The sequence below is a fragment of the Oryzias latipes genome, chromosome 13, assembly GCF_002234675.1.
Source record: "Oryzias latipes chromosome 13, ASM223467v1".
Lineage (NCBI taxonomy): Eukaryota > Metazoa > Chordata > Actinopteri > Beloniformes > Adrianichthyidae > Oryzias > Oryzias latipes.
In genome coordinates, this window is record NC_019871.2 from 23157929 (window position 1) to 23183994 (window position 26066).

Genomic DNA, 26066 nt, shown 5'->3' on the forward strand with positions numbered 1-26066 from the left:
AATTGAAGTACAATAAATGAAATTATGGCAAAATAGGTGGGAGGAAGAAAGAATGGAAGGGGGTTGTAGGGAGCACAGAAGACAGTGGGGAATATAGTGTTTGAAGGAATAAATAGTTGGATTATACTAATATGTAGACTTGGATTTGGATATACCTTTCAGAACCAATGCCAAAATAAATAAAGTGGACCCCAGGAAAAGTGGTGTCATTTTTGGTTAAGAATAATGGGGATCCTTAAATGAACAAACAAATAAATAAATGTGGGAAATGTGAGTTTGTATGCAAGACAACGGAACATATTTAAGGAACAAATAGGGAAACTCAAGATTATCTGGAATATTTCTTTTAATTTTAAGACAAAGTTGTTAAGAAAGATTTATGTATTTCTAAGAACATTCTGAGAAAACGTATTAGGGAAAGAAAACGAGAAAGAAAAGTCATTTTGTCTCCATACACCAGTCTGCAACACAAAGCTGTTTGCCAATCGCCTATAAACAACAGAAGAAGATGATATAGAGGAAGACAAAACCTGAATGATGAAACTCTTTATTTAACAGGACCCCCTCACACCAAAAAACAAACAAAAATCATTAAACTATAATTGTAGATCCTGACACTAGGAGACCTGTGGCATTACAGAGACTGACAGAAATACTGAATGCAGGGATGAAAAAAAGGAGTTGGTACGTCTTTGATGATGTGTAGTTATCTGCCAAACTCTGTCCCACCATCTGCCATGATCATCTTGGGTGTGTAAGATGATCATGGCAGATGAGAATGGGAATTAGAATGGGAAGAAAGGTTATCAACACAAAAGGAAAGTCTGTAAGTACTTAAACACATAAAAAAATGTTTTAAATAACAATTTAAGAAGAACTGTGATGTTCTACACTGAAAGACTTTACATATAAAAGGTTGAAAACATATTTGAGTGTGGAAAGACAAATTCTTTGCCGTGGTGGACAGATCACAAGTCAGAAAAAACAAGGCAGAGAAGTGTTATTCTCCAAGCAAAACCCAAAGTCTCTTGTGTGAGAACAGTCTAAGGAATGTTCGTCCTCACGCCTCATTGGTGTTCTCATTGCTGTGCTCAGATCGAGCGCTGGAGATGGGACACCCCAGATTTACGGGACGTGTCAGAGGCTTCATATCTTTGGGCCCCCTGGGGACAATCTTCTGTCTTGATCTGGCCTGCAAGGAAAACAGTCATTCCTCAAACCCTGACCCGGAGATGGAGACATCCAAACATGAAGGAGGGAGTGGAAAACAGAGATGTAAAGAAAGGAGAGATGGAAGAAAGCCACCTTTGGTGAGGGCCACCAGAAAAGTGGCAGTCTTAGCAGTCTGAGAGGCACCAGCTCAAAGTTGAGGACTTTATCTTCGTGAAATAAACCAAAATAGGCAAATATTGTCAAATTTGATTGGGCCATTTGTTTAACAGGTGTTTTTACATTCACACAGAAAAAAACCCCCAAAAACTGGTCTGCATGTAAACTCCTTCCTCTCTTCACAGTTTTTGTAGCATTGCTCATAAAGCTCACAATCCTGAAAGAGGGCAGAGGTTTTTGTGGCCCAAAGCCCACAAAGGGCTTTTTGTCCTGAGCAGGAACTGGTTGTTGTAGAGGAAATGGAGGCCAGTGCCAGCAGGATGATTTATGGCTGTGTGTCCTGGGTGGCAGTTGGATGTGGTCCCACCGTCACTATGGGCAGGGACTGGCATGGCATGGCCCATCCAGAGGCTGCCCAGAACTCCAAAGACACCACAGTGGCTGTCATAACATGGTCAGTAGGGAGGTTAAAATAAATATGACATCTAACTCTGATGAAGGAATAAAATGGTGAGATGACACAAACTCTGCCTTAAAAGACCTGACTTGTATTGGATTTCAGAAAGTAATTCAACTGAGAAATTGATTTTTCGTGGTTTCTTCTTATCTTTGTTGAAAACAAAAAACTTATTAAGACTTCACAGAGCTTGTCTGGGCCGGAGACAACAATTAGTGCATTGTAGATGTCAGGAATGGCCAATGAATTTTGCAGGGGAAAAAAAAAATCCTTTGTGACAGATTGGTCCTGACAACGCAGTCAGATGAGGCGGGAGCAACAGGCTCTCAGAGCACCCAGTTTCAAGGAGGGACCTTCTGACTACATTAACCCTTATCTGTGAGCTTTTGATGAACAAAGTTCCCTCACAGACTACCTGCTGCACCCTGGAAAATCCTATTACAGACTGCAGAGGGACACTTGGGAACACTCCACTGGGAAACCTATCTGCCTCAGCACATATCAGAGGCAGGACATTGAGTTCTTTCTCCTCCTTCTCAGTTCATTCTACGACTTTTCCCATTCACTTAAACTGATTATTCTGTGTGTTGTGCTCCTCTCTGATCCATTGTCTGTCTCTGTTTCTCTTCTTCCTCATTTATCATTGTTGTTTTCACTATGTCTGGTTGTTTAGTTCACATACCCTATCTTTGAACACAACGCTCCCTCAGTTTGTTATTGCGTGGGTTTGTTTTGGGTCCTCAATTTATTCCAGAGTACGCCTTGCCATGTGTTAGGAAGAACAAGAGAAATATTTCAGAAGAAGTTTACTTGAAATTTTTAAAAGTTAAAACATCTTGGAGTGGCTAATTAGATATTTAAAAATAATTTAGACAAAACATCTGCAAAACACCAGCAAAAGTGAAGTCATGCACCGTTGTCTACATTTTCTGCAGACCTTCTTAAAGTAGCAATTAACACCATTGTGGTCATTAATAGTAAAATGAGGAAATAAAATCAATATTTAAAGATTTAATTAATCTCTTTTTTATAATGAATTCATGTTTATTCTGACTGTAATTAAACATGAACTACTGCAATTATGATATGACATGACCTGATGGACTACGTCATTATTGCGCAAGTTTAAAGCAATTAGAAAACAATCGACTTGGATGTGATCTAAAGCTTTTACCCACATAATTAACTTCATTAAGTGCAAGAGCCACACTCATTTAAAGTGTGACCTTTAATAACTGTAAAAGAAAAGCATCCACTGTATTCTTTAATTGGCATGTTGTGTAACAACAACAAGAAAAATAAAATAGAGTTTAGAACAAATAAATGCATTTATGCATCAACTTCAAGGCATGCATGCAGGATTAAAAGTATGGTTATGCTTTGCGGAATTTAATATTTCACTATAATTGGTGTCATTAAAAAATTGGCAAGACGAGCTAGTTTATCAACTTTATCATTAACTACATTCAGTGCTGGAGCAGAGCAGCAACATATTTTTACAGATTCGTTCATTTACTTGAATCATTTAACAGATGAAGACATGAAAAGACAGACTCACAATTACGTTATGCACCCATGTCTATACTAGTGGTTAAAGAGCAGAGCATCTTGCATTACGGCACAGAATAAGTGAGCCTGCCCTGTAGCTAGAGCACCATGAGACTGACGTGTCTTCACATGGTGGGCGGCATTTTAAAATTCCCCTCCGATCCTCTTTTAATCAATTTTCAAAACGATCCAGTGGTCTGTTAATATGATTTTGCTGTTTTTAGCCAAAATTGAAAAAAAAAACTGTTCTCTAGGACATAATTTTTGCAGAGCAGCAGTAGTTCATTAGAAATTTGCCTCCAATGTGCACTCATAGGGCCCTAGGGGTGCCTGAGCTCCTGGCCTTTTTGGCTCGTTAGTGCTCTCAGGCCCTCTATTTATTTTCTTTTTTTTTTTGTATTCACATTGATACATTTCAATAAAAGATACAAGAAAAAAACGTGGCTGCAAAGTCCCCGAGTATTCTATTGAATCCATTTTCTTGTAATCCGGGGGTTCTAAGCTTCCACTTCTGTCTTTGAGGCTCCACTCGGACTCAGAGCCACCAGAGAGAGTTAGGGGGAGGGACAGCGAGAAATGCTACTGCCCCACGGAGAACTGTAGAGACAACGTGACAGTGAAGCAACTTGATTATGAGAGTTCTCGTCTAACTAGGCGTCGTCCACAGATTAAGCTTAAATATCATTAATATTTCAGAAGAATGCTCTATGTTCTTTCCAATCACAACACAAGTCTGTATTTAGAGGATCAGATGCAAAATAGAATTTAGCGGTGAATCTCGATCTAGAACAAGAGTCACGTTTTATACAACTGTCAGGAACGGGAGGGGTAAGAGCCAAAATGCAGGAAATTGGGCTTGGTGGCAGAAACCTAAACATTTAATAAATAACCTAAAACAGGACAAAACCCATGGGAAACAAAAGGGATAAACCACACACACTTCTACTCACTGAGGACAATTATTAGAAAAGAAGACGGCTGTAGTTTATGGACATGAACCTGGCGTGACTGATAGAGGACAGAATACAACCAGAAACACCTCTGAAAAACTGAACTAAACTGCAGAATCCTCAGCAACAACCTTATACCATTACATATGAATAATTTCAGCATTCTGGGGATAAAAGTTGTAGGATGTCTGCGTTTAAAATATTACCATTTGTATTAAACCGGATTCATTATGTCTGCAGCACATTGTTCCAACATAAATAGCCTCCAGTGTTTTATTGCTTTGATGTTTTCCATATGATAAAGTAAAGAAACTCATGTTGACAATAATATGTCTAAATAAAATAAACTATTGTTTATCACCGTCACCTACACAGTTATCATATCTAAAAAATCATCTAGTAGTAGTTTGTTTAAAAAATGTATTAAATCCTGTAAGTGTTTTTGCTGTCCTTTGCCCCTGCCCCTCTAAAATCCTGTGCACAACCCTGTTTGCCTTTGAGTAGTGGACGGGACCTTTGGTGTGGAGTGAGCCCCTTCTCATCATCCCTTTGTTTACAAGCTCTCTGCTAGCTTACAGCCCCTCACAACGCCAACCCAACACAAACAGTGCAACAGAACTGCCAAGTAATATTGAAGCTATCTAGCCGTACAGTTTTAAGTCAGATGCCAGCTCGGATGAGGAAAACAAACAGGTACAGGAATCTAGTGTCTAGAGCTTGTGGCCTGCCCTAGTAACTTGTATGTCACACTTACAAGCTCTTTCCAACTGGATTTTTTTTTGTCTGCTCTTGATTCATAAGGGTTTGAATAAAGAAACACCAATAAATACCATTTTAAGCTCAACATTCCTTACACATGTTCTCCATTAAAAGGCAAATACCACAAGCCATGTTAAAAACACCAAAAACACATTATTTATCTGAGTTCCAAGTATTGTGTGCTTAATATCCATGCATCATCACATTTTGAAAAGTAAGCATGTGTTTATCTGAAAATTATTCATAGATTTAACTTTGATTACACAACTTGAAGTGGTCTTTTCTTCTGACAGTCATTAGCTCCTCCTTAATGCTTTGCGTTTCACAATAACTTTATCCACATCTGAGGTGCAGGGCAGGGGCCTGCTCACGCATACAGACTTTGAAACAACAAATGAGAGCAAAGCAACCTATCATATGGCTCAAATTAGAGCATTATAACAGAGTAGGGCAAAGTTGGGGTTAAGCCCTCATTACTGCCACCTCAGGCCCCTGCTTTCACTAGACCTGGCAGATCCGAACCCTGGTTTTGGAACTCCCCTGTTCTAATTGGAACAGCAATACAAAGTAATTGGGAAAGAGGTACCACCTTAAAGGGATGAATAAAACCCACAGTTTTAATAAAATTTAACCCAGTAATAAGTTCTCCAAGCAGACCTCAATATCCCATTACCCTTTGAACTACAGCACACCCAAAGTATGAACGAACACACTTTAAGTACACAAGTAGAGGTCTACACTCCATCAGAAATAGGTGGAGGCGCATGGAGATTGTGACTGTGAATAGGTTATAACAGCCGTGAGAGAGTGGGAGAGAGCTTGGCAGAAGCTAAGAGGACAGAGGGCCTTGGCTTGTGCCTGTTTGCACAGCTATGACCACAGACACAGAGAAAGTGGTTTCGTAGAGGCAGTATTAGCTCTTGATTATTTGCGTTAACCGGTACTTAGATTTACTGCCTGGGTAATGTGATCTGACTCATAGTTAAGCACTAGCAGCAACAAGGGGCAGGAAAGCCACGGAAAAGTTGCTATTCCCTCTCTATTTCCTTGAACTGGACCAATAAAAATCTCCCAGCTTTGCCCCTAAGTCGCCGTCTCTCCTTCTTTTTGACCTGCCCCATTGGGAAGACATTTGGAAACAATCAGTGCTGTGTTTTAAGGAAAGGACCTTCCCCTATCAATCCCCCCTAGATAAGGTATCTATGAGCCTGGATCTGTCGCCCCGCACACGGAATTGATCACCTCTGCTTCCTGTATGCAGTTTAAGGGGGTTGCCCCTATTTTCACTCGTGCAGAGCGCAGGGCACAGTGTGTGTCGGTGTGCACACAGTGTGCGCAGCTGTCTTGAACATCATGCCAAAGTGCCTCATTTTGAAAAATTGTGAATATACACAAAACTTCCAAAGTTTACCTTTATAGGTAAACTCTTTAAATACCCACTCCAATGAAAATGGTGTTTTAGGACTTTAACATGTTATTGGTGCATTTCTTCTCATGATGGAGGATATATGTAAAGAAAATTAAGCTGGAATTCTGAGTATTTCTTTAGTCAAGTCATTGTGAATCAGGACCTGGAGAAAAAAAAGCTGTTTGAAAAAGAACATATTTGGGATGTAGCTGCGCTGCATTCTGATGCATCCACTTGCACACGACTAGATCCATGGACGTCTTTGTTTTACTCGTCCGAGCTGGCATTAGGCTCAAAACTGTACGTGGGGATAGCTCCAATTTTGCTCGTCATTTTCGTTGCACCGGTAATGTTCAGTAGGGGGTGTTAGGGGCTGTAGAGTGGGAGAAGCATGTGAGAAGCGAGTGGAAGAGCATGTATACAGGTGGGTGATGGGAAGTGGGAGTGGGCTGACTCTGTCCCAACACACCCACGCAAAATTCAGAGGGGGATTTTTAATGAACACATTTGTTTGGGAACACTTTTACAATAGATAAATAGATGATCAGAGTGGGACTTAAAATTTTTTTTGTTTAAGTTGTGACATTTTAGGAGATATCTTTGACTTGATTGCTCTGTTGACACATGTAATCAATAGTTCTGTTCACTTAGCTGCTACAGTATTTGTCTTTTTCCTCCAGCTGCTACACATTTGAGCAGTTTTGAGTAGTTTTAGAGGCAGCATGCAAATTGTAAACCCTCTTAAAAATGTGTAACATTTAAAAGTAGATTAGATATTTAAGGTAGACATTTGGTGCTGAAACATCTCCCTTTTTTGTCTGTAAAAATCCCTACAGAACACATTCACAAGCAAATCTTTCTTTTATTAATACCATGCAACCGCAGTGTAAAAGTTAACACTTTTCACTCTCTTACCATTGTTTCTACAAGTTTTCTTTTGCATTTTCTGCTCTTATAGTTGGACATCTTCCTATTAAATCTCCGTTTCTACACTGAAAGTCTCATTATTTTTTTTTCTTAACAAAACATCATTAAGGATTTTTCCTTGGCAACAAAACAATATAATTCATGTACAATGAATTCAAGCTGGCAAAGTTTGCAACATTACCCTCTCTTCTTTCATTTATTCTTTTACTTGCCGCTGTAAACCCTCTAATAACATTGAGGGTTTTAAAATAATGGATTTGACAGGGACTGTGGGCCTTTGTTCTTCTATCAGAGTGCTATAACAGCAAAGCAAAGCTGATGTAAATGTGTGTTACTAGGCAGTAGCATATATTTTCCAGTTTTGAGTCAATGCACCTGCTTATAAATTCTATTATATATCTGTAGCTGTCTAGACATGTGTCACTGTTATTGGGCTCACCCTGCATTTGCTCTTGATCAGGTCAGCCTTCTAACTTTCAGTAAGAGTGAACAATTTTAAAGTCGAACTGTGGGCTACCGCTACCCCAACTTTGTCCAGAAGCCAATGGTACAGAGATGATGGGGCAACAAAAGAGGGTGTCTTTCCAGAGCTTTTGAAAGCTTTTAAACAGGTGTGTTCCTCTTTCCTGTTCTATTCTTTTCTTGTCTGAAACCTTTTCCATTTACTTGAGATCTAATAGGGCCTGGTAACCTTTGCCCCTGCTTGAGAGGACCCCTGAAGAGAGCCCCCTTCACCTGGTATTGTGCTGCTGGCTACACCTTCCAACTGGCAAAGCCCCCACTCCTGCTTGCCTTTGTCCCTCTGCAAATTTACTCTGACTTTGTTCAGTTAGTTAACTTAGCTTCCCCTCCCTGCTGGGAATGTGGGTAGAGAAAGCACAGAGAAGAAAGGGGGAGTGAGGCGAAGGAAGGAGCATAATGCAAAACAGGGTGGGTTGAAATCAATTTTAGATGTAGAAATCCCTATTTTCAAAGAAAATTAGTACACAGACTCTACATTCAGGTCATTCTTTCTGTTTAAACCTAACTTTTTAGGAGTATTGCCTTCTTCTCACAAGAGATTCGACCTCCACAAACATGTATACATGCCTCAAACAAGCATAGAAAAGCAGCATCGAACAACACAAAAAAGGAGATTAACTCAAAGGCAGGGATTACCACTCAAGTGAGTAGCAGGAAGATGAACTTGAGTTTAGGGGTTTAAATTTGGCATCACTCCTGGTCAAGTCAGTAAAGCGCCACTGACACTTGATGACAGGCTTACCTCTTTCACAGACACCAGCAGAGGCAAAGACAGATGCTGCCACACATGGGATGGGAGTTTTGGAGTTATTTTCACAGAAGGGAGGCTCAATATCCAGCTGGAATGAATGGAACTGGCGTTTCTTGGGAATAACAAAGATAACAAAAACTATAGAAAAAGAAGTACAGAAAAATATACACCTCCTATTCTTTGATTATATCAGATGCTGCTTTGACGTTTTTGCAGTGGAGTGTCTGAAGAAGAAATATACACTCACCAGCCACTTTAATACGTACACCTTGCTAGTACTGGGTTGGACCGTCTTTTGCATTTAGAACTGCCTTAATCTTTGGTGGCATAGATTCGACAAGGTGCTGCATTCCTTGGAGAATTTAGTCCATATTGACATGAAAGCATCACCCAGTTACTGCAGATTTGTCGGCAGTAAAAATAAATAAATAAAGGAAAGAATAGCTTTGACTGTCATTAAAATTGAATATTTTGCATTGACTATTTTCATATATTGTTCAAACTTAATCTGGATTAATCTCCTTAATCTAGTGCAAGTAAAACTAAAACGTTTATCTGTAGGTTTTAAATGATTTATTAATAGTATGTTCAAAGAGATTAAGTTGCTTTGTGGTAATAAAATTCTAAATATTAGTGGGTCTTATACATTTGTTTTATAAATGTAAAAACCTTATTTAAGTGAATGTGGAAATTACCAAAAATCAGAGTTCTTTTCATTTGCATTTCTTATTTTATAAACTTTCCATTCCATTCCATTCCATCTTGTTTAATTATGCAAACATGCAGTAAGAGAAATTCTCAGGCCTTTCAATGCAGCCACTATGCTAAAAATGTGCCACGCACTCTGCCTTTTTAAGATCCCAGACTTTTCCACTTTGAATTTGAGAACATTTTATGGGAGTTTGCAGGTGTGAAAGTGTGAGGATGTGTGTGAGTGACAGAGGAGTTCATCCCCAGAGCCCGTCTCCCTATAAGCACTGCTGTGGGCAGGGCAAGCTCCACTGACAGTAGAAGGGAGGTGGCATGGTCTGGAGGATTAGGCTGCTTTTAGGCGACATTGAGAGTGGCTCTTTCTCTTTGTGACAGAGAGGTGACGGGCCCGTCAGCGCGCATGGGACAGGCGGACAGCCAGCCAGAGACATCTGCATTCATTCAGGACAGCAGATTATCCATGCACAAAGAACACGCCCACTCGAAACGCCCTCCATCTACACTTTGACACCGTCTTACACAAGCACACAAGACTACGGACCAACGCATGCAACACACAAAAAATCCTGGTATAGGGAATGACAAATGTGCATTCTGACTGGGAAAATAAATCTAAAAATACTACAGATGATCCAAATACTGATGACTGCAAATGATAAAAAAGGTATTGTAAAATCAACACTTCATAAAAATAGTTAAATGTTGGATAATTTACCAGAAATTGAATAAAGATGGGTTTCTCTAAAGGTTAGGAGGTTGCCACTCTTCCTCCTCCCATCCTTCTTTTACTTGGAGGTCGAGAAGACAGCCAGAGCTAGGAAAGGCTAAACCCAGCAATCTAATCCTTTACTCCTATTCACCATCACTGCTAATCTTATTCACCACCTCTCCACCGCCACTGCCACCAACACCATTGCCTCCATCTCCACCTCAGCTTCTCACACAAGAGATGCACAAAGGCTGTAAGCACCCCTGTCCCTATCTACATGCCATCCCACCCCTTCCCATATCCCTAACCTGCTCCTCCCATCACGCCTACAGCAGCAGGGACCCAGCTTTCTATGCCCGGGATCCATAATCCTGCGGGACTGTGAGTCTGGGTGATACCAAAGGCTTATTGAGTACCGGATAACTCTCTTCTGGTCCCAGACTCTCCGTCTTATTGTTGCTGGTGCTTAGAAGTGGATAGACACAAATGGAGTTTGAATGTCAATGTGCCCAACCAGTCAGAGTGGGAGACAGAGGTATGGACTGGTGGGCATCCAGGCGTGAAGACTATTCTAAGGAAAACCACAAAGAAGAAGACACAGAAAATTCTTACATAAAGTTAAGAAAATAAAAAATATTTGAAATTACATTTTATTGTGAAAACTTTAAGATAAAGAAAACAAATGAAATACTTTTCTTATCCTACAAGGAGAATGTGGAAGTACAGACTGATGTTCACATCTAGCCCCTTAGATGTAGATAAAAGTGGAGAGGATTTCATGTACATGCATGGACACCAGTGAAGATCACAAATCATTGAACAAAAAAGGTTTTACTCACTGCCTTGTGGGGTCCAGATGACCCCACTCCCAATGTTAAAGTGCCTAGGATAGCACAAGGGTTACACTATCCAGAAGACCAAGACCTGGTACATTTTAACTCGGCAAATTTCTTCAGTAGTCTTAAAACCATCAGAAAATATGATTCTTGTTTCTCTTCCCGTTTCTTTAGTTTGGTAAAAGGGTGTTTGTGAAAAAGAAAAAAAGAAAAAAAAAAACATTTCTCCTTTACTTCTCACGGAACATAGCTTATATATACTTACATTATCCTGGTTAAAATGGTATAACAAAACATTTGAATGGCTGTGTCTTCAACAGTTATGAAAGGAGTTGGGAGTAATACAAAACTATTGTTTTACAGCAACTAACAGTTACTTATAATTATGTGAAAAAATCTGATGGTGATTTCTTTAATCCTTCATTTGTCATTTTGTCACCTTAAAAATCACTCCAATGTAAATTACATTTTTGGTGTTTTTAACATGTTCTTGTGTCTTTTTTATGATAAGCAAGAACATATATAAATAAATTTAAGCTTAACTGCATTTGTTAACATATCTTTATATAAATTGTAAATCAGGAGCAGGCAAAAATAAAGCTTTTTAAAAAATATTGGATTTGTGAAATAGAAAATACGCTGAGCTCCATTCTGATGCATCCACTTGCAGAAAAATAGATCCATGTACATGTTTGTTTTCCTTATCTGAACTCATATGGCTCATCATGTTTCAATATTTTTCGCCATTTTTGTTGCACCGGTAATGTGAGGTTGGGGTGTGAGGAGTTATAAGCTAGTGGGAGACCATGTAAACAGAGAGCTCTTGATTATTGGTGACAGGAAGGGGTGCGTTTTGCTCCACACCAGTAGTCCTGCCCACAACTCAAAAGTCAATTTCTAATGAACTACTGCTGCTCTGGAGAAACTATGTCCAAGAAAATTACAGCTTTTTTTTGTTTTTTGTTGGCTAAATACAACATAATCATTTTTAAAAACAGATAAAACAAGTAAAGTCAAAATATGAATACTCTATTACTCTATGCAAAGACAATTAACTCCCCAAGTTAAAAGCATAAATCTATAGGTGGATGCAAACACGGACACATGCTCAGTGTGCACGCCCACTAGCACACTCAGCACTTCACTCCGGTGTAGGTGAGCCTGACAGACCCTTCGCAGCTGCCTCTCCACTTCTTATTAACAGAAGCTAACTTTCCCATAAGTCACCATTCCTGTATTCATAAAGCATCATGAATGCCATAACTCAGCCTTCCCCTTTATGAATAAAGCTTCAAAATTTATGTCATGGTGCTGTAGAGAGGTGGCCTCCCCAGTGACAAACTTCCCGAGTCTGTCAGCACGGACTTGGGCCGCTCAGGGTTCTACATCAAAGGCGCCAGATGGGAGCGCCACTTTATCGCTCCCCGTGAGGTGACATCACCCCGCCACGCTGCACAGAATTGATGATGAAAGCAAACATATCTGTCTTAACTTGCATTTACCAAATCAATTTTATTTTTACAGACCCTCCTCAGACTTATTGGCATATTGACGCTTTGCAAGCAGAGGAGGGGGTTGAGGGAGGGTGAGTAGGACAAGCGGCTGCTGGGGGGGGATGGGGTGTCGGGAGGGAGTCAGTGGGGCTTAATGGCATTTACCATATTTAATGCCGAGGGATGTCATCACTGAATATCCATTCTGAATAATGTGGCATTTCATCATAAATTCTTTACAACTTATTTACTTAATGGAAAGAGTTATGGCTCGCTGTCAGTGTGGTAATTAAACATTGTGATACAGTGCTGCCTTACCAGGATCCCATCTTTTCCCTGTGCACTCCTAACCAGCAACACATACACATACACGGACATTCAAACATCCTTTGTATTCAGCTTTTTAAATACATATTAAGAAGCATAGACATTTTCCGCAGATGAAAATTTATGAAACCTATTTTTTTCTTTTTTTTTCTAAATAGCGTTGAATTTCCCTTGACGTGACATAGACGTTTTTATTGAAATATGGTAAAAAATTTGCTGAAACATAGATAAAAATGAGTACTTCCCTTTTTGTTTTGCCCATTCAAACACAACTACAGGATTAAAGCTGCATGATGCAACCCAATAAGCACCAGTCTGAGTCCGAACCTTTTTATGTGAGCTGTCTAAGTCAACAGTAAAGGGCAGCATTGAAAATGACTTTAATAGTTTGTGTGATAGGCTCTGTTAGAAACAGGAATGTCATATCCTCATCTTTTTATTCCAGCATGGCACTTCTTCCTTTATGAACTGCACTGTCAGTTTTTCCTAATGAGTCAGGCTCTTTCCTACAAAGGGACAAAAGCCTTGAATGTGAAGGACTGAGTCCTCACATTTAAATTAGAGGATCTATTTGAGGAGACCATCCAAGGCTGATTCCGTGCCAGCCCCGTCATCCTGCTCCATAAAACCAAGCTAGCTTGACAATGACAGAGACCACATGTAACCTCTGACCTTGTCCTGTGACCCTGCCTTCGATTTTTTTTGTGCCTGCTGACCAATATGTGACTTGCCAATAGTCTCAGTGGGTCCCTAACCAAGAGGAAAAGGGATTTATGGCTTTTTATTTTAATTGAGCTGAAAGCACAAACTCAACGGACTATTTTGGTTCCACTGAGCTAAGGTTACATCACTGGGTAAAAGACAAACACACCAGCGGTGTGGTCACTGGGCCAAAAGTGAACATGATGACATGGGAAGAAGTTACAGTTGAAAAGAGCCCCTGATCAGCCACAACTATGGCACAAAAAACTGCAACGAAAATGCGTTTTTTTGCAAATGCAATAAAGTTAACTCAATACAAACTCTGTCCTAACACACAAAATTATTGGTTTATCCCAAATTTGGATAGACAAAAGAAGAAAACAATGACACACTGCTGGTGTGATTGGGCAAATTTCGCATCAGTCAAAACATCCCATTTAAAAATGTGAATACAATAAGAATGTGCAATTATCTTAAGGCCTTGTGGTAAAGTGTCTCCTCTGAGACTGAAATGTCGTGAGTCAAATTCACTGCTGAATCATATCAAAGACTGGGAGCCAATGCTTCCCGGCTTGACACTCAGCATAAAGAGGTTGGATTGGAAGGGTTAAACCACCAAATGGTTCCTTGGTGAGGTTGTGTCTGCAGCTCACCGCTCCCCCAGGCAATGAATCAAACTCCGACAACAAATTTCACGCACCTAGGTATGTGACAGCTATACGGACTTTAACTTTAAAACTCTATATGTCAAAAAACAAATAATGTTGTAATTTTGTTTTACCTCCCAGCCTTGAGAGGGGTCTTGAAGACAAGGCTTGTGCTCTCCTTCATACGGTCCAAAATGCTCCCCGACCTTCACTTTCCTACGGCTCCATATGCCGAGACCTCCCCCTGGAACTGCCGACTCGCGCAGTTCAAAGTCCAGAGGAATGGTCCCATCTTCCTGTGGTGAATAGCTGCCTGATTGCTGGAACGATATGTGGTGTTGCAGCGAAGACTCATCATCAGAAAACGAAGGTGATGCCGGGTCCTCTGCCAGGGCCAAAGACAGTGCAGGATCACCATCAGAGCCACAAATGTCATCTAAGATGTCAGCTGGATAGAGAGCATAATTATCATCGCAGTCACCTGTGGAGGGAAAAAGGAGGATTGTCAGCATTTTTGGTTTGCAAATGGAGGATAAAATGAAGAAAAACAAATCCTTTATGTTTAAGAAGTTTAAGATCACAAGTTCATACAGACATGTTTTGATGCTTTAAAATAAGACTTGATAGGTCAAAAACAAACTCTTGGGTAAGTTTGCCATTTACTTTAGCAGATGCCAACGGGAGCAAAGAGGTCCGACTCAGCATTGTGCTGCTCTGACTGTTTTATATTTCCTTTTCCTGGACTCTTTCTTCGCTGCACAGGCAAAACAGGGGGAATCACAGGAGGGTTAATTGTGAATAGAGTGAAACAGGACATAGAAGCGCAACCTTTTAACCTGCACTGGGCTTCTTCAGAGAATGGACGGTGGAGCTTAATAGTGGATGAGTGATTGAATTAATCAAAGTGTTGATGGCAAATTCTCCCAAAAGCTGCTCTGCTGTGACATCTGTGTCAACCGGTCAATTACTGTAAAAACATCCCTTTATTCCTCTAAGTTCCACTCCGATCATCTTTTGGTCTATTTTAAAAGCATTCCCAGTGATATTTTCATCATGATTTTGCCATTTTAACCCCTCCCAAGAAAAAAAAAGAATAAAAAAAGAAACACAGTTTTTTCTTGGATATAGTTTCTGCAGAATGGCAGTAGTTCATTAGAAATTGTGGGCCGGACTGTTGGTGATTCTCATCAATTTTATTGAAAATGTCTAATATAAAGACAATATAGATAATATTGCGGAAACAATGTTTTAATTTTGATTTGGTTGGTTTGTTTTCTCACCTTTAATGTGACTCCCCCCAGCTAACATTACAGACAAAACAAAACTGGTGAGCGATGTCGGAGTTTCCAACCGTCCAGTTTAGAGTCTGATGCCAGCTCGGACGAGGAAAACAAAGAGGTAAATGAATCTTGTCGTCTACAAGTGGATCCATCAGAATGGAGCAGAGCAGGGAGCTTGTGGCTTGCCATCGTAGGTTCGTCGTCACAAATACAATCTTTTTTGACAACTTGATTCATAATAATTCTAATAAGGAAATACACACTATGAACACACGGTTCACTTCGGCAGCATGCATGTATCTCCACCCCCACGTGCACGTGCACACTGCCACACTGCTCCCTGTCTGCATCATCCCTCCTCCTAACCCAAAGTGTATTGATGGACAGACATCTTCCACTCATCTTCTTGTCAGAATTTTACCTTTGATGTAATATTTATCTTTCCAGCAGATCTGGTATAATTGTTCCAGCTTAAAATAATAACTTATTCAAATCAGTACTTGTATCCCCCACTTTCTCACCTCTCTTCCCTTTACTCTCTTCCACCCCCCCTCTTCCCCTCTCCCTCCCCACACACACTAAATGTAACAAATAAATGAAAAATATTACAACAAAAAGGGGTTTATACAAATCTATACTCTGGTTTCTCGAAGTTCTATAACCTCTTTTTGTGATAGTAAAACCTGTCCAACACAAAAGGCCTTCAGCTCTCATCTGTTTGCTCAGCTGTTGGACAGAACAAGTTAAAAAAAAAATAATAATAATAAGGAAATACACATTCCTAATCTTCTTAATATATGTCTGCCATCATCGCACAAATGCCACAAGGACATTTTAAATTCACAAAAAAACACAATTTTCATCCGAGTGGGTCTTTAAAATGTCTGAAATCAGAAAAACTGAAATGTCTGCAACTCAAGATGAAATATGTCATCCTATAATCAGAAGAAGCAAAGTGATAATAAATATGCTAACTGGAGTGATGCACCAACAGCCAGGTGAAACAGACAGACAACAAAGCCACAAATGATTCACAGGAACCTGCTGCTTTGCGGTGGGTTTGTATCTAACACAGACTGACAGGTCATGGCAAGAGGGGGCTTTGCTAATGAGGCTAAACAACCCATCCACGCACTCAGGAACATTCCTGAAGGGCTTTCTGTGTGACACTGTACCTCTGTGCTGTCAGCCAAAGAACCCTTAATCCAAACAGATGCACACACACACAAACATCTTGCTCAGTGGCCATGAATTAACGGTGCTCCTGATTGGCTGACAGGGTCATTACGGCTGCCCACAGGCGGTCCTGAACTAACCTGAGACATTTCCCCAGGACTTAAACAAAGTCATTGACCTTTTTTTTTTTTTTTCTATGTTAAAGACTCACTGCAGTGTAAATTCTGTTTTTGGTGGTTTTATCATGTTCTTCTAGCCTTGCTTTGATGATAAGGTCATACGTAAAGATAATTAAGCTTTAATTTACATTTTTGAGTATTTCTTTATTTAATCGTGGTGAATCGGGAGCAGAGAAAAAAACTGTGGTTTGAATAAGACGTTTTTTGTGACGTAGGAAACGGGAAGTGGGGGCGGGATTGCTCCGCGCCAAGATTCCTTACCACTAACACGAGAATTTCTAATTAAATACTGCTGCTCTGAAGAAACTATGTCCTAGAAAATGACTCAGGTTTTTTTTGTTTTGTCAAAAAACAGCACATATCATAATTAAGACCACTGGGAAAGCCTTGAAAATAGACCAATAGACAATCGGAGTGGGTCTATAAAGTACTATTTAAAGCTCTTAGAAGTTTAAATGATTCTGATCACAAATCTTCAAATATGCCAACTTTAGGTGACTTCACACTTGACATTACCAAGCAAAAAAGAAAAAAAAGAACATTGTATAAGAAATACAGTATGTAAGCTGCTTTCTTCTCGTCACACGTCCTGTCACAAAGTGTTTGCTATGAAGAAATGCAATAAACACAATGCTGAATCAGCTGTCTATCGCTCATTACTGTTCATGTTCACTCTGTTATGCAATAAGTGTGTGTATATTTGTAGAAGCGTAAAATATCTACGGCTTAAGCACTTCTCACAGAGATTTCCAGCAGCAATACCTGATCATAATCTGCACAACTATTGTGTTTGACACACACACTGTGTGGGCTCTGTGCGTTCAAGGAGAAAGTCTCCTAAAGCCGTATGAGCATGGAGCTCACCGAAGCTCTGGAAGTCAGGGTGATGGCTTCGAGCGCTGAGGGCGTGTAACGTGGTTACAAGCACACATGTGAAGCTTGCCATATGGAGAAGGGAAATGGGCTTTTAAAGGTAACTGTATCCCTCCATTGCCGTCTCTGCTCTGACATTTCCCTTTTCGTGATCCAAGTTTATATTTGATTTAGGCCAGATATTCTCCCAGTCCACTGCCTTCACTGAGAGCATTTCAGCTCATAAACATCTATGTTTCTGTAAGGTAAACATTAGCTGAAAACAAATATGCTGTGTTCAAAGTTTTGAAAACTGTGGTTTTACTTGTGGATGATTGATAAGTCAAATACTAAAGGTCTGCTTATATGGGCCGAGCGGCAGGAACAATGAGCACCATGACTGAGACCCTATGAGTGCGTGCCAGTGAGAAGACAGAACGGAAGATAGAAAATATGTGTTTTTTGAAAGGCGAATGGTTGTGTTTATTTGTTCAGTGATGGACATTGCTGCACTTCTGCAAGCTGCCGCCCCCTCATCAAAGCAGATCTGGACACGAGACGGAGAACTCTAGCTGGGAGAAGCTTCACACTTTCAACCAATTATCTAAATGGCAACACATCATCGTAAAACAGATGCAGAAAAACGGTTCTTGATGCTAATCTACCCACAGGAAAGCAATAACATTCCACCCCGTTCAAAATAAACTAACAACGAGAAAAATAAATAGTGGCAAATGCAAACACAGATGCCTTCTTGCTAGTATTTCATATATTTAAATCCGAGCATTTGACACCAAATTCATTAATTTTTATTAGGAGAGAAAACATTTTTCCCAAGCCTGCTATCTGCATGGGTGGAATAATTTTCACCTCTGCCACAAGGTGTTGGGCGGACTCATACATCACATGATTACCCTGAGCAGCGAGCAGGGCCGCCATCATCAGGGAGTGAATTAAAGATGATAGAAAGAGCTATTAATCACGGTGACAAAGCCCCTAATAGAGGTGTGACCCAGCCACCGCTGACGGGACGCAGAGGCACGCACTCATGGGACAAACGGATACATATGTTTACAGAGAGAATAACCTACCTGTGGACACAGTCGTTCCTCCATTCTTTGGTTTACTTTCCTCCAAACGACTGAAATCTTTTTTTATTCCGGCTTCTAAAATATTTTTTCTAGGTTTTAAAAGGCACTGATGTCAAAAAAACAGTTCTTAGTGAACAGACTCTTCGGTCACAGTCCTAAAAATGTTTAAAAAAAAAAGGTGCTTTGTTCATGTGACTGGTTTACATCTATCTCTTTTAAAATCTCACCTTCAAACTGACCAATTCTCTATGGTCTTTTTTGTGTACTAGGCATGTAACATGTCTAATAAGAATAAGTTATTTGTGATTTTAATAGACACATTTCTTTGCATTTTTAAGTGTACTTATATACCTGCTTTTATTTCAGTTTGGAATGTATTTTATTCTCTATAAATTTGTTTTTGTGCTATTGTTGTGTTCGAAGCGGTTGTATTAATAAAGTTGCAGTTGCAATTTAAAGCACTGGCACATTAATACACAACAGTTATTCAAAAAAAATGTTTTTTTTTGTTTTGAAAAGGGGAACTTATTGTGGTGTGGTGGTAAACACTCTCACCTCAGTGAGAAGGCCCTGGATTAAGTTTTGACGAGTTTCCATGCTCTTCTCATAAATTATGTTTTCTAACGTATAAAAATAACTCTTCATTTTATGAGGAGTGACCCTTAACCTTGTCACTAGACATCATTTTTAATCTGTGTAGCAGAAAAATGAGATGGGAGAGTTTATCCTTTTACTATCAGTCAAACATAATAGCAAATGATTCCCTCAATTAGTCATCAGTCAGACTCAAAAATGGCCCTCTTTATCATTTTTGGTGCTTTAGAATTATCTGTCATCACCAGAATAATCTGAACAATACAAAAGAAACTAAGAGATTGAGTAGCGTTTGTTTCTCCAAATACACTTGAATAGGCCTCAACATAACTGCTGGTATACCTGAAATGCACATTTAAAACATAAAGAAGCAAACAGGTTTCATTTGATTCATTTTTAAAATCCTTTACACAGCCACTGCTAATCAGAAAAACGACTGCTGTTGGTTTGTTAAGTGCTGTTAATTACAGTGCATCCTTGTGCATGTACATTCCCACAGTAGGGTGCATAGGACTCCCATGGCCTCAGGAGAGGGAATAAGCTTCCTAATTAACTATTTCTTTGTGCATAATGGAGGCCTCAGCAGTGCTTTTGGGAAGTCTTTTGGTCCAAGGGTCCACTGGGTTGACTGTGGAGCTGCCTGATACAAAGCACAAACATGCAAATCTGCAGGTAGCGCTCTGTACACAATTATAGACAATTGTTCACTGTTTATCTCACAGTCTGCAAGTGGATATTTCCTTTTTTTCTCCTTTTTTAATATTGTAACCATTTTCTGCAACTTTATAGTAAGATTTCCATATAAGCCTTCAGCTTAATCTAAAGCTGAAAGTATATTTAAATATATAGCCTACTTTTTTCTTTCTACTTGGGTTATTTATTCAACCAATTTTTAGGTTATTCATATAGGGATTTATTTTTATGTAACTTTTTGGAGCAAAACTAATCTTTGAGTTATAGTAGCTTCAATTTAACTCAATCCCCCCCCCAAGTTTTACATTTTATTTTTATCCTGAGTTAAAATAATCCAGAACCTCAAAGTTGGGTTAACAACCCAACATGGGCTATTTTTAACTATGGTGTTCTTAGTGTGTAAATTGACACGCATTTTATTAAAAACAAACGCCAACAAAAGGAGATACCAACATAAGGAATGCAGCACCGTAAGCAAAGCTCTTAAAGAGTCCTAATTAATGAGAGCATTGTCTGTGCTTTTTCACTGCTGTGTTAGTCAACCATTTCCCATTCCAAATGGAAAACACTCCATTAAGGGCTCTGCACGCTCTTACCAATTAACATCGTGCAACAAACCTAAACTTTGAGCTGGTCCCTCTGTGCGCACACGCTCAGACACCTAATTAATTAGCATTAGTTGTGATTAATAATGAGTGTCCTTTAATGGTAAATCTGCAGCTCCAATGGCAAGCTGACACAACAAAGGAGTCTATGTACGCGACAGGATTTATCTGGGGGGCTGCTCGGGGATTTTAACATGTTTCTCACAGGCCTGACAAATGGCCTATTAATTATCTAATGTTGTCTGACAACAATCGCTTGATAAAGATGTATGTTTAGAGGGGTGAGGAGGCGACGACACAGCCGAGGCAAAGAGAGAGGTCTAAAGGGTTACGGAGGGAGAATATGCGCTTGTGGAGGAGAATAAAAATAAAGCATGCATGAGTGAGATATGGTTTATGTTCAAAGCATCATGATATTGGATGTATATATATATATATATATATATATATATATATATATATATATATATATATATATATATATATATATATATATATATATATATATATATATATATATATGTTTGTATATATATATATATATGTTTATGTATATATATATGTTTGTATATATATATATATATATGTTTATGTATATTTTTATATATATGTGTGCATGTGTGTGCATAAGGAAATTCAGCCTTTTTAAGAATTTGCTTCAAAAGATGAATCACCTCATAGAGGGAAAATCAATATGAAAACCTGGAAAACCACATTTATTCTTAATGAAATGCTAATAAGCAGGGCCTGTATACATACAGAGATCGATGTTCAACACATCCACATAAACACGCAGTTTACGTCCTAAAACCACAATCAATATGATCAACAAAGAAACCTCTCCATAAACAAAACCACTTCTTACCATTAAGCCTTTAACAATGTGCAACATATGGACATTTCTGGTTCCTGCGCCTTCTCTGTGATTTAGCTTCATTTTTCTAATTTGCAGTTTTTCTTCTGCCTGCACGTTGACAGGTGTTCCTAAGTGGGTTGGCCGTTGCCAAATGATTTTTGTGATTGTTTTAGCCCTGCATTTGGCCTAATGAGATAGGCCCATAGTCGGATGCGAACTCAGGCCTGTCAAATGTAAAGCAAACAGAAAAACAACCAGGCGCTCACATTGTTTCCACAAGCTATACATCAGCGACCGTGTGTGGGGGTGGGATGGTGGGCGACTTCAGACGATACTAACCTCAGGATGGAAGAGATGAGACAGAAACGTAGAACAAAATGGAAAGATGGAGGGTGGAGAAAGTGTTGGAATAGCAGATTAAAGTGAGACAGCTGGGGTTAAAACAATAAAGGGCTTAATTTAAAGAAATGATGCCAACCACTTAAAAATAATTTCTGTTATAATCAATTTATTAATATTTCCCCTTGTGCTTCTAAATTTGACGCTGCTTTTGAAATTCTTGTGTGTTCTCAATGAAGTGATGCAGAATTGGAAAAATAAAACACCTTTTTACATTTATTTCTGAAAAAACAGACATTCCCTTGACATGTAAAAAAGATTTCAAAAGTCATCAAAACCACCTTTTCCGTTATCTTTGCCTCTGTTTCAATTCCGTCTATGTGCGCCCACCCCCTCATCTGTCACATGTGCTAAGCTTTTGATTTGTTTGCTCTTGTCACCTGTGCCGCTCCATTCATCTTGCTATTTCTTTCTAAGCTGTGTCGTTGCAGATGCATAGTCTCACACCGAAGCTGATATAAATAAAAAGAAAATGCCTAATTGAAATAGGAAAACAATTTGTGCAACAACTAGGTTGTTTCAATATATTTGCGACAAAAATCTAAAAAAAAGCACGCCTAAACATCTTTTTACTTTATTTTTTCATCAAATCATGTCATGGCTTACTGCCATTGGACCCTAATATAATTATGGCTCACAGTTGTGCACATTTGAGAAATTGATTCCTCTGATGAAATGTGAGTGAGGCAGGCCTGGGCAGAGCAGAGAGGGACATATATCCAGAGTGTCTGCTGCCAGCCGCTCCGGCACTGAGGAAGGCCCCCTGGGTACCGAACCGCCAGCTCAGCCCTGCCCGGACCTGCCCATTCATTAAAGGAAATGATAGCACGTGTGCTTTGTTTGAGTTTGATGTCTTAGTAATGCATTACACAATTAAATTGATTTGACAATTTCCATTAAACTTGATAAAATATTTATGTAGGCCTGCGGATAGTTCTTATCAAAGAGGGGCTGGTCTGCAGTGCAGATGGGAGCTAAGGTCTGCAGCGACAGGGCAGTAAGCCAGCTAAAGACGTGTGTACACAACCTGAGTGCCTGCAGTCTGAATTTGAACTTTTTTTTTCTTTTACAAAAATTGAGCAGGGTGCAAGTGTTTCACAAATAATCAGTCACACTCGACTGAGAACAAATTCATGAAATGGAAGTGCCAGTGAGTTAATACCCTTGTTCCCATTTGTTTCCATTGTGTGCCACATAAAGAATGAATGGCACAGAAAAGTAAAGTCGTAAGGGTAGTTCAGGGCATTTTTGTTGTTGGCTCCCCCCCAAAAGCAAATGTCTGAATCCATTTCTGGCTATGCTAACTTCCTGCTACAGCACATTAACTTTAGATTTGTTTCAGCACAGTCCAGGTCAGCATAAACTCTGAAAAAAATCACGGAAAAGGCTTTTTACCACTAAATAGCATTCCTTTTCTTATGTAACCTTTTAAAATTCAGTTGTCCAACTAAACATTTCAACAGTTTGAGGTTCTATTGGTCCTCATTTTCTATATTTTAAATGACAAAATGTCAAAACTAAATGTTTGTAGGAATTTCCCTCATGCTAAGAGGTGGGTGTCATTCACCCTTCTTTTCCTCACCATTCTCCCACTCTCCCCGTCTGTGGATATTTCTCCTGTATCTCACCTGTCCCTATTCTATTCACACGCCTCTGCAAACCTCTCAGTGCGTTCAGCTACCCCACATCCATCACAGCCCAGAAATTTAAGGAGCCAAATTGGCCTCATCTGTCTCAATGTTGGATGCAGATGGAGTTTCTTCTGTTGAGGGAGGTGTAGTTAGTCATCCCTGCTGCCTCCGCCCCTCCAGTGCACTGCCTTGTGCTGGACCGGTCGGCAGCAGCGTTAGAGTCGCATTATGAGTACGGCTGCGAGAGGGATATAAAAAAGGCTACAGCGCTGAAGTGACCAGCCCAGAACTGACCACACACATTTTCTGCCTCGCTCAGATTTTATTTCAATCACTTCTTTCATCCATTCCTTTTATTCTTGCTGACTCCTTCTTCCTTTGCCTGCTCACTCACTCTTTCACGACTACTTCATGCACACACAACACCCAAGCATTGGTGGCCGTTGCCCAGCCTGCAGTGCAGTTTGAAGCAGCTTGGTCAAAGCTGCTTCATTAATAAAGGGCCTAAATGAGGTAGCATGCATAAAACATGAAGCGCCGCGTGCTGCCGTAATGAACTGCTGCTCCATAATTGCATCTCAGAGCCGTAAAATGAAGACAAAATATTTGAAGAGGGATTCTGTCACCTCTCTGCAGACGAAACACTAATCACAGGCGTTCCACAGGGCCCTGGGGGTCTACCCCCTGACAGAGAGCAGGGGCTAAACGCCCAGGGCGGTGACATTGGCAACACCCTCCAACTGATGAGACATAATTGAATAATTGCTGATTAGAAAACAGGGTAGATGTAATGGTGTAATAGTCCGGTGTGTTATCTTAAATGATCCCACTGGGAAGGACAATGTGTTTCCAGAAATGGTTTTTAAAATTATATACCTGGTGTGCACAAGAAAATAAGTAATAATTTGAGAGGCACTTTAGGAGTCTAAGTCATTGTTAAAGTGGAATACATGATGTTGAGCTTGAAATAGGTTAGTTTACTTACTCAAAAACTAGATTGGTGAAAACATTGGATACATTACTCTGCAAACTAATTAATACTTCAGAAGATTCAAAACCTTTTTAGATATTCAATATATTTTACTAGGTTTTCAGTTGTTTTAACTTCTCTTTGCTCCACGCCGTTCCAAGCCTTTTTCAAAATGCAGTTGAGAATTTCTGGTCTAATTAAGAGCTAGGATCAAGAAATTGGGAATATATTATTAAAATGAGTATCAATGCTTCGACTTTACATTTTTTACAACTTTGATATAACGAATAAAAAACTCAAACTGCACTGTAATTTTGAGTTCCATTTTAAGAGTGTTTTATAAAAAGTCAAGTTAGACAGTAATTTATTGCAATTGTTTTATTGTTTTAGAAACAAAAATTTTGATTTTTGCTTTAATTATTTGATTTTATGTTTTATTATGTATTTATTTACTAGGTGCTAGTTTAAGATATTATGATGATTTATTCAACTGGGCCAATTGTTCTAAGATCATATATTCACTTTGTTTCCATTTTGATCTAAAATTTGTCATTTCCACTTATGGCACTATTCTTTTTTGTCACTGCAATCAAAATGAGTTCAAAAAATACAAACCATTTGCTTAGAACTAGCAAAAATTACTTATTGTTGGGCTGTATAACATTCAAAATGAAGTCATTCTATCAAACATGTGGCTTTTTGAATGCTTGTGTAGAACTCCTTGTTTCTAGGTTTTGCTATCTTATTATAAGATTTCTTTTTACTAAAAAATGACTTGCTGCACGGACAGATAATTTTACTATTTTCTAGTGATTTTCTTCTTAAGATTAGTGTTCTTTTACTAATTTAGGCAACCACTTTTTGCAGTGTTGGAGTTCAAAAATAGCTTGTCTATCTGTTTCCACAAAAATGCCATATTAACTTTAAAAACAGCAAAAAGGAATTAAAATTACAATTTTGTTTCTTATTTATATCTGCAAAACAAAAAGTGTAAAAAGCATATGAACACAAATAAAACAAATAAATGTACAGACATATGCACTGTGACAAGTTCACAGACAGGCAGGTCTCCACATGAGAGATTGGAGTCCCACCCAGGGGTGTCACCCAGACAGTTAGAGAGTTGCTGTAGTGACAGGGTGGCCGTGGCGACATAATGAAGGTGCTGCGGTTGTCACAGGGGGTCAGCTGTTATCACTGCACTCATCTTGAAGGAGGTCACGGACATGTATAATGAATCCCTCCAATGACAAATGGCCCTCAACTCAGGGCTGAAGCATCTGACAAACTCAAGCTCATCACTTGGACACAGAGGGAAAACGCATCTGCACCACTTGCAGAGATTTTGTAGAAAAAAAAAAGAAAGAAAACTATAGGGAATAGGAAAAACGTTTTATCTACATTTTGCAATAGATTTGGTTGAAAATAGTTTCCTTTTAAAAAAAAATCATAAAACTGCTAAACAGAATTGTGTATTTTTTGCAGGATTATAGTGGTCAGTTCAGGGGTTATCCAAGCAGACATGAGCCTAAGAAAAGAGAAGATTTACAGAAATATCTAAAATTATGAAAAAATAAATAAAAATATATAATATGAATTAATAAAATAATCTAGTAAATGATAAATACTTGCATAACACTTTTCTATCTTCCTCAAAGGCCCAA

General features: G+C 39.2%; 1 protein-coding gene across 12 annotated transcripts in view; it reads right to left on the reverse strand.

Moving 5' to 3' along the window:
• mecom (MDS1 and EVI1 complex locus) overlaps positions 1–26066 on the reverse strand; it is a 155406-nt gene that overhangs the window by 92458 nt on the left and 36882 nt on the right. For all 12 annotated transcript variants that reach the window (XM_011482827.3, XM_011482823.3, XM_011482817.3 and 9 more), the window contains exon 2: positions 14211–14557. In XM_011482827.3, the coding sequence (XP_011481129.1) occupies positions 14211–14557 (347 nt within the window). The remainder of the gene's footprint in view (positions 1–14210; positions 14558–26066) is intronic.